A 12697-nucleotide genomic window follows, 5' to 3' on the forward strand; every position below is an offset into this window, starting at 1 on the left:
TTCGGCGCTCGATCCCGCCCAATCCGAAGGCGTGTCCGCTGCTTAGCAGGTTTGATTGAAATCCGGGCAGCAGCGAAAAGGGGTCCGAGAAATAAAAGTGAGGGAGGATTGGGCGGAAGTGAAAAGGAGAGCGTAGCCGTTCGTGTTAGAACGATTTTGTGCCTCGTCTAAGTTGCCTGGAAGGTCAGCCGTATTCGTTTTTGTTTTTGTTTTTATTTTATTTTGCAGAAAAAAAACATCGAGGCTCGTGATACTTCAGTGCTGTAATACGCAACAAGACTGTTAATTATGGAAAGGAAGTAATGACATCACATCTTCGGCATATTAAGACGTAGGGCTATTTCGAGGAAGCCTGCCTTGAGGTGTGCTATTTAATAGGTCAAATTATATATAGTGGCCAAAAAAAAAAACCTGGCAGCAAAGAAAAAACATCTAGCGGTCACTCGATTTTTGCTAAAATTATGGTAGGTACCTCTCATCCCTTTCTCCTCATAAAGTCACTAAGGATCCTTTTAGACTCGGAGAATGTAACTTACCTCAACTTTGTTTCATTTTTTGCGGGCCATAATTTACGTTCAACGTTACTTAATGACTATAGTTTTCAGGGTCTTTTTTAACCATCTTGGAGTGCAGAGAAGAGCAACAAAGATGATGGGGGGGGGGACTGGAGGCTAAAACTATATATAAAGAATGGTGGCTGGAATTGGGTATGTCTAGTTTAATGAAGAAAAGGACTAGGGATGATAGCAGTGTTCCAGTATCTCGGGAGTTACCACAAAGAAGCAGCTATTCTCCAAAGCACCTGAAGGCAGGATAAGAAGCAACGGCTGGAAACTCATCAAGGAGAGAAGCAACCTAGAACTAAGAAGAAATTTCTTGACATTTAGAACAATTAATCAGTGGAACAACCTGCCTCCAGAAATAAATAAATGAACCTTTATTGTCAAAGTACAACATGTGTACATTGAGATTAGCTGAGCCTCCCCCTGTGCTCTCTCCCCCCAACACACAGTGACAACAAACCCTCCATCCTACCACACCATGTGAACCAACTACACCACACACCGGCCTCCCAAGTCAATTCTGCATAAGTTCATGTCCCATTTAAAAGCCTAACAGCCCACAGATAAAAGCTATTTTTCAGCCTGTTGGTATGGCTGGCTATATTCCTATATCTCCTACCGGATGGTAGGAGAGTAAAGAGATACCGTCCAGGGTGTGAGTCATCCCTGAGAATCTTCCTCACTCTTCCAAGGCAACGAGCCCTGGCGATGTCACCCAGTGGTGTCAGGGAACAGCCCACAATGTCTTGTGCTGTGCTCACCACCCTCTGTAATACTTTCCTGTCCGCTCCAACACTGGAGATTTTTAAGAAGAGACTGGATAACCATTTGTCTGAAATGGTATAAGGGTACCTGCCTGAGTAGGGGGGTTGGACTAGAAGACCACCAAGGTCTATTCTATTCCTATTCTATTCTATTCTATTCTATTCTATTCTATTCTATTCTATTCTATTATTCTATTCTATTCTATTCTATTCCATTCTTTAGGAGGAACAATGGTACTGAAAGTTAAATAGATATGGTCATACATTATCATATATATGTCATATTGTATCAAATATATTTATTAAAAATATCAGTTTGGGTTGATATAAAATATTCTGAGCTAATCAGGTCACCTGGAGTTCTAGTTATAATGAATTCAGAAACAAATTGTTCAACCCTCTTCAAATCATTTTGTTCTCTGGTGGTATTACATTTCAGTTGGTGATCTAAACTGGACAAACATTTAATATGCTTTTGGGATCACTCCCCAGATGCTTTCCCAGATACCTCTCCAGATATCAGCTTGGAGGAGGATAAACCAGTTCTGGGCATGTCAGGAGGGGAGTTGGTCAATAGCTCCAAGCAGCTGAGAGTGATTTGGCTGAAACATAGCTGCAGCAGGAAGCCCTGAGGCTTCAGGTGGGGAAAGCATGCAGCTGCAGCCGGTCAGCAATGAGGAAGTGCCTTCTGCACCTGATCCAAGAACATGTAGGGCAGAGAAAAGGCAGGAGCAGCTAAAGTCAGCCTAATTATTCATGAGGAGGCAGCCTCATTCCTCTTGATGGCTACACCAGATGCTGGCTATTTAGTACAGTAGACAGATGGAAACAGTGCTGGGAACATGTTCATTTCCTTGCTGTGTGATCTTGCATTGTGTCACTTCAGCTGTTGCCTTGCCTTTGCCCCTGGAGTTGCCTTTCCCTTGGGAACTTGCTTTTGCCTAGTGGACTGGACTCACCTTTGACTTGAGAACTAGTATTGGCTTCATTTGAGTAGCCTGTGGAATTCACTGGGGTTGAGATGCTGCTAGCACAGGGAATTGCTGGGGAGTACCAATTCAGGCTCGGAAGCCTTAATAAAGACTCCTTACAGCTGTGCGTGCGCATGAGGAGGACAGAACAGCTTTTAATAGAAAAAAAGTTTAAACGGGATATTTGATGAGACCTTAGTCAGCGGTTCCAGACAATCTCTTACAGATATCAACATGGATAATAAAATAATCCCCAATAATCAATGAAATTGCCATGAGCAATAATAACTCAGGGTTGGTTTTGGGTATGTGTGTGCATAAGCTTGCTTTTGAGTTGGTGTCTCTGCAGTTTTCCTGGCAGTATTTGCAAAACGGATTTCTCATTGTCTTCTTGGCTGAGAGAGTACTTGGCCCAAAGTCATTCAGATGATTTTGGTGTTCAAATCAGGACTAAAAGGTTTTTCCTCATTCCTGGTCCAGGTCCTCATTCAATAGACTAAACTAATGAACTCTTGCTCTCAAAAAACCTTCTCTCTATTGTTATAATGTTAAAGTAAGTGCTATCAAACGAAGCACAGTACCCCATTATTACTTTATAAAATTGATTACTCAAACAAGTGGAATCAACACATGCTCACACATCCCACCTTAGGAAGCATCTTCAGAAGAAAAGATGACATATTATTATTAGAAACTGGTGAGAGATTCAAGAGAACCAGCTAGATTGGATGAATTTTGTTTTTCCCTCTTCCCAATGCAGAACTTTCTTGCAGAAGAGCAAATGTAAGCAATCGGATTATGGCTTTTTGGATCCAAATTAAATCTCTTTAGAGGCAACCCAATTACTGCCCTCTTGGCAGATTGGTGCTGCTCTTTATATCGAAGAGATATACAACCACCTTACAACATTCTAATTTCACACACACACACACACACACACACACACACACAGTGAAATGCAGCAGTTAGGCAAAAGGAACAAGCATAAAATTCAGCAGAATTTGTCCAAACATCTCATCTACGTTCTTGTGGTTCAAAACTGAAACACACCTAATCTAACTAGGTAGATATTGAAGGAACATGCAATATGCTTTGACTATGAACCATTTTGAGATCAGCACAGCCTTTTTGGGTTCAGAGCATGAAACAATTTTATTTTTAACTTTATTCCAAGTATGAAACAAGCTGGCTGTCCTGAGAAACATATTTGAAAATGCAACTTGAAACCATTTCTCCTTCAAAATAACCATTTTGACCATTTCGGTACAAAGCAACATGTTTGGGAGGTATGCTAAGCATCAAACAAAGCACATTTTCTATTTCATATTCATCCTTAGTTTTTTGTCATCTCAATTTCTGCATTGCGTCATTGACAATTTGAATATGCTACTGAAACTTTGACAACATTGTTGCCAAAACATAGTATCATTTTTTAAAGATTATAGATCTCTTATCTCACCCCACCCCAAAAAAGTCCAGTTGAGTAACATTTCATAATAAAATGAAGATACTGACTATGTATGTTAAATTGGTCCCTTCAGTCACAACATAGATTAGATGATATTTTGGATTGACTGAAATTCAGCTTCAGATGAGAGGATAAGGTGGTAAAGGCATCAGGAACTTTTTCAGTTGCAGAAGAAACAGGGTAAGGAATAGAATCTGACTGCTTTTCATAAATTAATTTGTAAGTAAAGCAACTTTAAATTCTTAAAATATATACTTGGATAACATCTTTTAGCTATATATTTAGAATTGTGATTTTGAAGATTCTGTCACAATTTGAAAGCTTCATGATATTTATTTGAACAAAAAGTGAAAGATAGTACCAGGATATTACATTATTTTAAGCTGCTACTAGTCTAAGTCAGGATACATTCAGGTCAGAGCAAGTTCCAATTTATGAACACTCATGCTGTCTCCTCGCACACTTTCTGAGTTCAGGGATGCCTGCACACAGCAGCTTTAGAAACAAAAAGCAATGGTGACTAAACTGAAGCTTGCCCATGTTTTTGTTGAAGGAGGGATCCTTCTCCAAAATTTTCAGTCCAGTTCCAAATGCAAAAGGCACAATGCTGTGAAGTTTCTCATATACTGTGTATGCCAAAGATAATTTTCCAGATAAGAATATGACATTATTCCATATTCCAGAGCTTAGAGCACCCACCCCATTGCCAGCAATGGAGAAAAAGTCACGATATGTCGCAACATGTCATGTTACGTTACAAGTTTGACATCCCTGATCTAGCATTACCTGTTGTTCTAAATCAGAAGATTCATTCTTCTTCCATTAAAATTACCACTGCTCTATCTGTATTCTTTAAATTACCCTGACAGGTATTCGGTCCTCAAGCTAAAGTCTACTCATGCAAAGCTATATACTATCAGACCCTGTTGTACAATTGAGAGGACAAGCAAATGTTTGTTTCTATTTGTCCTATTGTATCTAGGGTTACTTTCAGACTGCCAACTTCTTCAGCTGCCTAAAATCACATTATGAATTGGATAACCAAATAAGTTGAATATATAAATCCCCAAATTATCCCCAAAATAATTTTCAAAATTATGCACAAAGCTATTTTTTCTCATGTGTTATACAACTAAGTTCCAGAAAGGAAAGACTCAACATTAAGTGTCTTAATTGGAACCATTTATGGATACCAGTTAAACAAAGCTTTCTCGGCAAAAATGAGTAATAACTTTCAGGAATCCTATCTATATCTTTTCATCACTTTCTTGATGGTATACTTCAAATCAAATGGCAATCTGAAAAAAGTGATTGCTTCTAATCTTAAGAAAGCAAAATGGTGAGAGAATGCTGAAGAATAAGCAGTGACCTCAAATATTCATAGCTCAAAGAGACTGGCTGGAATGGCACAGCTAATAAATAAACTGCTTTACATCACTCTGCTTGTTATAATCACAGAAATACTTAATTCTGACATTCTTTAGAAATGAGGAACTGTATGGAGACCAATGTGACTATGACTAGAATCTGTCCTATAAGGCAATAAGATTGCTCTAAAGTGACACAGGTGAGACAGGCTCATCAATGTTCTGCAATCTCAGATTGGCAAAACATGGCAAAAATCAACCCACACTTACAAAAAGCCAGCAAACCAGGAATACACATTAGTAAGAAATCAGTACTGAAGCCATTGGGTGTGCTGACCAGGGTACATCAAGTTCTGTATCACCTAGGGTGTCAAACTCAATTTCATTGAGGGCCGCATCAGCATTGCGGTTGCCCTCAGGGGGCCAGGTGGGTATGGCCTACTGGGTGGGCGTGGCTGGAGTGCATATGGCCTACTGGGTGGACGTGGCCAGCTCTACATCATTCACATCAAGGGTGCCTATGGGGGCCTGGGCAGGAGTGGGACAGATCTGAGGGTCTCTGGGCCAGGGCCAAGGCAGTGGGGGCCGTTCTCTCACTGTTTCCAGGATGGCTTCGCGGGCCACATAAAACCACTTCGCGGGCCGCATCCGGCCCCCGGGCCTTGTGTTTGACATGTCTGACCTAGAGCCTGTAGTCTCACTCCCAACAAGTTCTGATACACATCTATGAAAGATGAACTTCATTGGAAAGATAATTTGGGGAGAAAAGCAAAATGACAGTACAACAGAGAAGAGGAATCACAAGTGTTCTGAGGTTATATGGCAGCTAGTTTTTTCCCCAGGATGTGGGATTACCAGCTCAGGCCACCTTTATTTTGCTACATAAAGTTTACACGTCGGAAGGTAGCAACTAATTAGTGATCAAAAGGCATTTCCTGTCTTCATTTTCAGTATTATTTAAGGCCTATAGTTTATTTCCAACTCCCTTCAAAGTTTTTGACCGGCAAACACCAGGGGATAGATGGGGGTGAAGTTTTGGGATCGGTCATTTCAATCCAATAATGGTTTGAGAAATGGTTCTCAGCCCAAGAAAAAATGCAATTGTTTTATATCAGTTTAAAAAATGATGAGCTCTTAGAAAATTTAAAGGGAAATATGGCAGCTGCTGCAAATGCCCATTAGTGGAAATTCTTGATCCATCTGTCTGGGAGACAGTAAGGATTGTTCTTTGGGAACAAAAATCTCTGGAAACAGACATAATCAGATATTTACTTCTCCAGCATTAAGTCAGTTAAGGATGCTTCTGACTCCACATAGGCAGATGAGTGACACTTACCAAGTAAATGTGCAAATAATGCTATGCTATGGGTGATAAAAGAGATGTAAAAAGAGTAATTGGGGAATAAATGCTTTTCATTCTGTTTGGTAAGCCATTCTATGTAATACAACAGGTTTTTCAAATAGCAAATCAAAATATTGCATTCCATTTTTAGGGTTCTTTGAATTATAACTTCATATTCTGCATCGGACCATAAGCTCGAGAGTCCATTAAATGCATTAGATACCACCTTGTTTTCCTGTACCAGGCATCTCATAATGAGACTTTACAAATGACCTGCATCCCAGCTGGATGTAGCAAAGTTTCATAAGCAGCTTCTGCCTTTCAGCTAGACAAAGAAATTGGATGGGCTTTTCCTTATGCCCCATCACATTTGATAAGTGCAAAAAAACCCAGACAATGCAGGGACATAGCGCAAAATAGCAAAAATCAGAATCCAAGATCACTGTTGCTTGGAAGCAACTTTCATGGCACTGTGGTTTTCCAGACATGTAAGCAGTAGGACACAGACTGCAAATAAGACTTTGGTCTTTGGTACAAAATTTCTTCATTCTCAACACACATTGAAAACTGAAGGGGCCTGGGTCTTGTACTTTTCATGGAAGGCTTTGAGAATGGGCACTAGGTTTGTAAAGGCTGGGCGGAATGAAGCTTCAGATTCCCAACAGTTTTTCATCAGACGATAAATCTGTGGAAAAAGGCACAGATTTAGAAAACAAAAAGCACATACAATACAAAACAGAGAGAGGAAAGAGAAAGAAAAAGAAAGAAAGATACAAAGGTAACTCAGCAAATTGTCCAATGCTATGTGGTATTGTTTTACTGGTAAGTCTAACAAGCTCCCCTCCCATCAACTTGTTTTCTAGATTCCAAGCTAGCTTTAAAAAAAAAGGAAAACAGATCAATACACGACAGAGAAGACACTTTCTCACAGTTAAACTTCTCCGCAGTTTCTGCTCTAAAAACCACCACTAATGGGTAAAGTAGTAATCACCAGGAGATAGTAGATGTCTGTTAAACTTCCAAATCAGATTATTTGCAGCATCAATTGCTCTGGAATACAATGCTTTCTAATCAGAGCTAATGGGATTTCTAAGTAGGTGGGCATAGAATTGCACAGTAAGTAATGCAGCATTACTTGTGGAAACTAAAAAGATTGTAGCAAGGGTATTTATACAATAGCTTAACATGCTTCTAATGTATCACAGACTTTTCCTTTGCTTATATATCATTATCTTCTAAAATGTATCATTGGCACTAGCAACTCATCCTTTATCCATTTAAATCAACAATCCTGATTCCATATCTAGGTATGAGACATGAATTTGCATTACTTACTGTTGATTACTTTTGACTAACCTTGGAATGTTGAAAATAATTTAGTCCATGAAAGTAACCCTTGATTCCATAATTTTCAGTAATACACTGTTTTCTAAACCTTTAGCGGATACCACAGAGATGAGCAACATAGTTATCTTAATTTTGTTTGGAGCTCTGGATGCAGCAAAATGCCAAGATCCTCGGACTACAACATCTATAACAAAAAGGCAATCAAAGGCAAAGAGGAACATACTCACCTCACAAGGGCAGTCTTTTGGACTGGGTAGCCTTTCCCCTCTGTCCAACAGCTCAATAAGTCGCAGCACTGTCATCTGACCCTGAGTCATTCCAATCATCTCAATAAATCTCTAAAGCAATATGGGAAATCCAGTCAGTGTTCTCATTAGGTAACATGAAGATGCCACATGCCATAAGTTCCCTTCTTAAAAAAAAAAAAACTTTACAATGAACCTGTACGCATTTTTTTCTCGGAGGCAACAGATGTTTGAGAAAAATCATTTCAGAAAAATAATCATATTCTAAGCATACTGAATGATGGTGCATTCAGTCAGAAGGATCTAAAAACATAACAAAATAACATTGCATCATACTATATCATTCCTGTCAATTATGAGAACTGAATAATATATGCAATTGCATTGTGTGACAGTTATTAGCCCTTAGGCCAGCATGGACTTCAACATCCTAGGTAACTAACTACAACTAAATATAACTGAATCTAACCAACATGCTGGATAACTAAACTACAACTAAAACAGCACTGACAATCTTCTGAAGTACAGACACAGTAAGCAATTTGGGGGGGGGGCAGGAATACATTTAGGATTTTGAACGCATGTGGTGAGTGCATTTATAAAATGGCTACTGGAGCAGACTACCCAGGTACAAACATCCATTTAGCAGAAACCGATTAAGCTCTCAAAATGTTATCTACAGTTCCAATGAGGTTTAAAGATCACACTGTTAAATATAATGGTAGAATCCAATGCTTTGCTTTCTTTATTCTTTTAATTAAAAGGAGCTTATGGGTATTCAGGAGGAAGTTAGAGAACATGGGGCACTATGCTGTCTATGACTGAGTCACCTAAATGCATCCAAACAGTTATAACTGAATATTCTGATTTGGTCCCAAGTCTACGATAAAGAATAACAGAATAACTGAGTTGGAAGGGACCGTGGAGGTCTTCTTGTCTGGAGACAACATCTGGAGACACTGATTAATTGTTCTAACTGTCAGGAAATTTCTCTTTAGTTCTCAGTTGCTTCTCTCCTTGATTAGTTACATCCGTTGCTTCTTGTCCTGCCTTCAAGTGCTTTGGAGAATAGTTTGACCCTCTCTTCTTTGTGTTCAGTCCTTCACATATTGGAACACTGCTATCATGTCACCACCTAGTCATTTTTTTCATTACACTAGATATACCCAATTCCAATTCTTCATGACTGCTATGGCTTGTGGCTGCTAAGTAATGTTATAAAATAGTAATTTTACTCACTGCTGGTGGGCTCTGACTTGAATCACATCGTGTCAGCAGTTCGTATAAAGTCACTCCAAAAGACCAGACATCAGAAGCATAATAGAATTTACATTCCTTGAGGCATTCCACAGCATACCTGTGTAAATAGCAATAAAGAGCTGACAAACTGCATCTTAATTAGAGTGAAGTTCATCTACTGGGTAGCTCCTTTTAAATTAACCAACAGCAGTCAAATGGCTTTGAAAATTGTCAAACAGGGCATTTACAACTTACTTTTTACATATTGTAAGATTGCAATTCTTCTTTTCCAAAGCACTCTTCTATATAAAAGCATGGAGTTATCATCATTCACTCCAATTATTGAAAACAAGATACAACAATCAACTGATTCCACATGATATAATGCCTGTATGAATGAGTTATACAGTGCAGTCAGCTCTCTCAAGTATCAAAAATCCATAAAATAATGCGATTGTTTACATACCAGAAGACGGGGCTGTCTCCATCTTCACAGACACGATAGTATTCATGTCCTTCAGGGATGGCTTTGGCAAGACCGAAATCTCCAATCTTTACTCTATTCTCATTCTCTAGGAGCACATTTCTAGCTGCTAGGTCTCTATGGATGTAGTGCAAGGAGTGGAGATAAGCCATTCCCTGCAGAGAAAATAGAGCCACCTTACATTCTTCAATCAGAGGCCAAAGCAATCAGTAGCTATGTATATACCCAAAGGCGGAGCTGGTAATCCTGGATTTTATGTATCCTATTCCATTTATAAAAATAAAATGCTTTTCCAGCATTAAGGAACAATTATGTAAATAATTCCCTCCATTTTGCTTTACCTATTGGAACTATGAGCCAAGAAAAAGGCATTCCCTCTGTCAAGAACCACATAAATGTTGTATCCAACACTGACAAGACTTTACCTCACAAATCTGTTGGGCAAAGAGGAGAATGTGGGCGAAGCTGACATTGTGTTTGGGAAGATAATCCCTCAGACTTCCCAGAGGCACATATTCCATGATAAGCTGTACAATCTTTTCTCCTGGAATTGAAAAATGCAAGAAATATTAGCTCAAAAAAAGCATCATTGCTTCCCCTAATTTATTTGATCTTTAAAACACCTGGCTTAAACAAAGACCACATACAGGGCCTGCAGTCCACATTTGATCTTCAGTATCTTTTGGGCAGTTCATCAGGCTTACTTGCAATACACATTTCTCTCCCCCCACTGTTGATTCTGCATTCTTTCTCTTGCCACATTAAGGGAACCTGTCCTGCTGCCAATGTAGCTGACACACTCCACAGAATCTATAATAATTTGGCAGATTCGGCAACTACCTTTCTGAGATACTTGTTATCAAGATGATCTAGCTACCGTATTTTCCAGCGTATAAGACGACTTTTTAACCCATGAAAATCATCTCAAAAGTTGGGGGGTCGTCTTATATGCCCAGTCGTCTTATACGCCGGAAAATAGTACATAAATCAATCGAGCGCCCCCGTTCTTGCAAAGCAATTTCAAGCCTCCTTAGTCCAGTCCCCCCTCCAACGTGACTCTCCCTTCACACCCCCAAGAGCCTCTCAGTCCATTCCCCTCCCCCTTGCAAACGCCAGACCCCGGGAGCTCATGCATCTATTCCAAAGGGTGGGTGGAAGGAAAAGCCCCTTTCGGCTCCGGCTTGGCTGCAAGTCAGCGAGCCCGGGAAGGCACGCCCTCCCCTCTCACTGTGGAGGAAGCAGGGCAGGCTGGCATCTGGCGGGAGCCGGCAGGGCAGTCCTGCGCACGCACGCATTCCCTGGCTCCTAAGGAGTCCTCGGGGAGCCATGGCAGGCGCCTCACGCTCTTCCCTCTTGAGGCAGCATCGGCGGAGCCGTCCTGCCGGCTCCCGCCCGACGCCGGACGGCTCCGCTGATGCTGCCTGAAGAGGGAAGAGCGTGAGGCACCTGCCATGGCTCCCCGAGGACTCCTTAGGAGCCGGGGAGCGCGCGCGTGCGCAGGACTGCCCTGCCGGCTCCCGCCAGAAGCCAGCCTGCCCTGCTTCCTCCACAGTGAGAGGGGAGGGCGTGCCTTCCCAGGCTCGCTGATTTTCCGGCGTATAAGACGAAAAATCTTGAAAATCATCTCAAAAGTTGGGGGGTCATCTTATACGCCCAGTTGTCTTATACGCCGGAAAATACGGTATTAGTAGAGAAGAAACAATGGAATAGACTGGTTAAAGGAGGTATATAGACTGGTTGAAGGAGAAACTATAACCTGAGGATGAAAAAGAATGGCTGAATAAATGGGCAGAAAGTATAGTCTGCATGCAGAGGATATACTGTTTGCTCACATGGGGATGCAACCCTGAAAGCATTGCCCAAATCTGCAATATGTAATTTAAAATTATAGCAGCTATTTCAAAAATTATGCCTATGATGAAGCTAAGATACAAACCGGGTGCTCTTGGGACTAGTTCTATAAGTACCATGCTTATTCCATACTTATACTATTCACCATCTTGCTCCTGCAAGAGCTATTCAGCAGATTCCATACCTTGCTCGCTGCAGCAGCCTTTGTACTTTACAATGTTCTCATGGTAGAGTGTCTTCAAGATCTCAATCTCCTTTTTCCAACTAGTCAAGAGCTGCTGGCTGCAACCTGATTTCAATGACTTCACTGCTACCATCTCACCAGTGCCATCATTAGCAGGATCATAACAATACAGGCTCACTTTACCAAAGTGGCCCTAACAGAATGAGAGGGAGAAAGAAACCAGGTAAGGATTTTGAATTTCAAAAGCCAAATGCCAAACTATATTTTTTGGGAACACTGACTGCAACTACCTGGATGTACAGAACACTTTCCAGAAGGAGAACTAATCTCAATCTCAGAATAATCCCTTGCTACATACAAGTCAAGGAATATTTCACTCAGTTGTTATGCTGTGGGGGGAAAACCACTGACTTTCACAATCAAGTCTGAATAATATTTCTTTTTCTTCATTCTTGAATCTTTCTATGACTAAAGTTAATCTCTATTTGTGGTCCTATTTCATACTTCATGTAGCTGATACTTAAGTAAAATAGGATCAATCAGCAAAGTAAGATCATTGTTTGAAATTGACAAAACTATGAAGGAAATGAAGCCAAGGGGAAAGAACATCTGAATGGATATGTTGCACATGGCTTTTTAAAAATGAAAATATAGTTTCATATTTAACTTTAGGTAAGTTGAATGATGATTATTGGAAACTACAGTTTGGGGTGATAAGTAAAATAATAAAATTGTTTTGTAACAAACAAGGCAGGGTTTGTAGTAGGTTTATGAACTATAGGTTTGTTTCATATCCAATGAACCTTTGAGCCCTATAAGATATAATCATAGTAAAACCTCATTTTAACAGAGTAACTGTTGGTAGGAGGTGT

At 40.3% G+C, this 12697-nt stretch overlaps 1 protein-coding gene across 2 annotated transcripts in view; it reads right to left on the bottom strand.

Moving 5' to 3' along the window:
* Positions 1 to 3393: 3393 nt before the first annotated feature.
* Positions 3394 to 12697, bottom strand: part of TYK2 (tyrosine kinase 2) — a 50889-nt gene continuing 41585 nt past the window's right edge. For both annotated transcript variants that reach the window (XM_083353700.1, XM_083353699.1), the window contains exons 19-25: positions 11826 to 12018; positions 10216 to 10334; positions 9773 to 9945; positions 9307 to 9424; positions 8050 to 8160; positions 5816 to 7160; positions 3394 to 5495 (exon numbers count right to left, since the gene is read on the bottom strand). In XM_083353700.1, coding sequence (XP_083209826.1) covers positions 7026 to 7160; positions 8050 to 8160; positions 9307 to 9424; positions 9773 to 9945; positions 10216 to 10334; positions 11826 to 12018 — 849 coding nt within the window. In that variant the 3' untranslated portion in view covers positions 3394 to 5495; positions 5816 to 7025. The remainder of the gene's footprint in view (positions 5496 to 5815; positions 7161 to 8049; positions 8161 to 9306; positions 9425 to 9772; positions 9946 to 10215; positions 10335 to 11825; positions 12019 to 12697) is intronic.

This window comes from Vipera ursinii (assembly GCF_947247035.1).
Source record: "Vipera ursinii genome assembly, chromosome: 2".
In the NCBI taxonomy this organism is placed as follows: Eukaryota; Metazoa; Chordata; class Lepidosauria; order Squamata; family Viperidae; genus Vipera; species Vipera ursinii.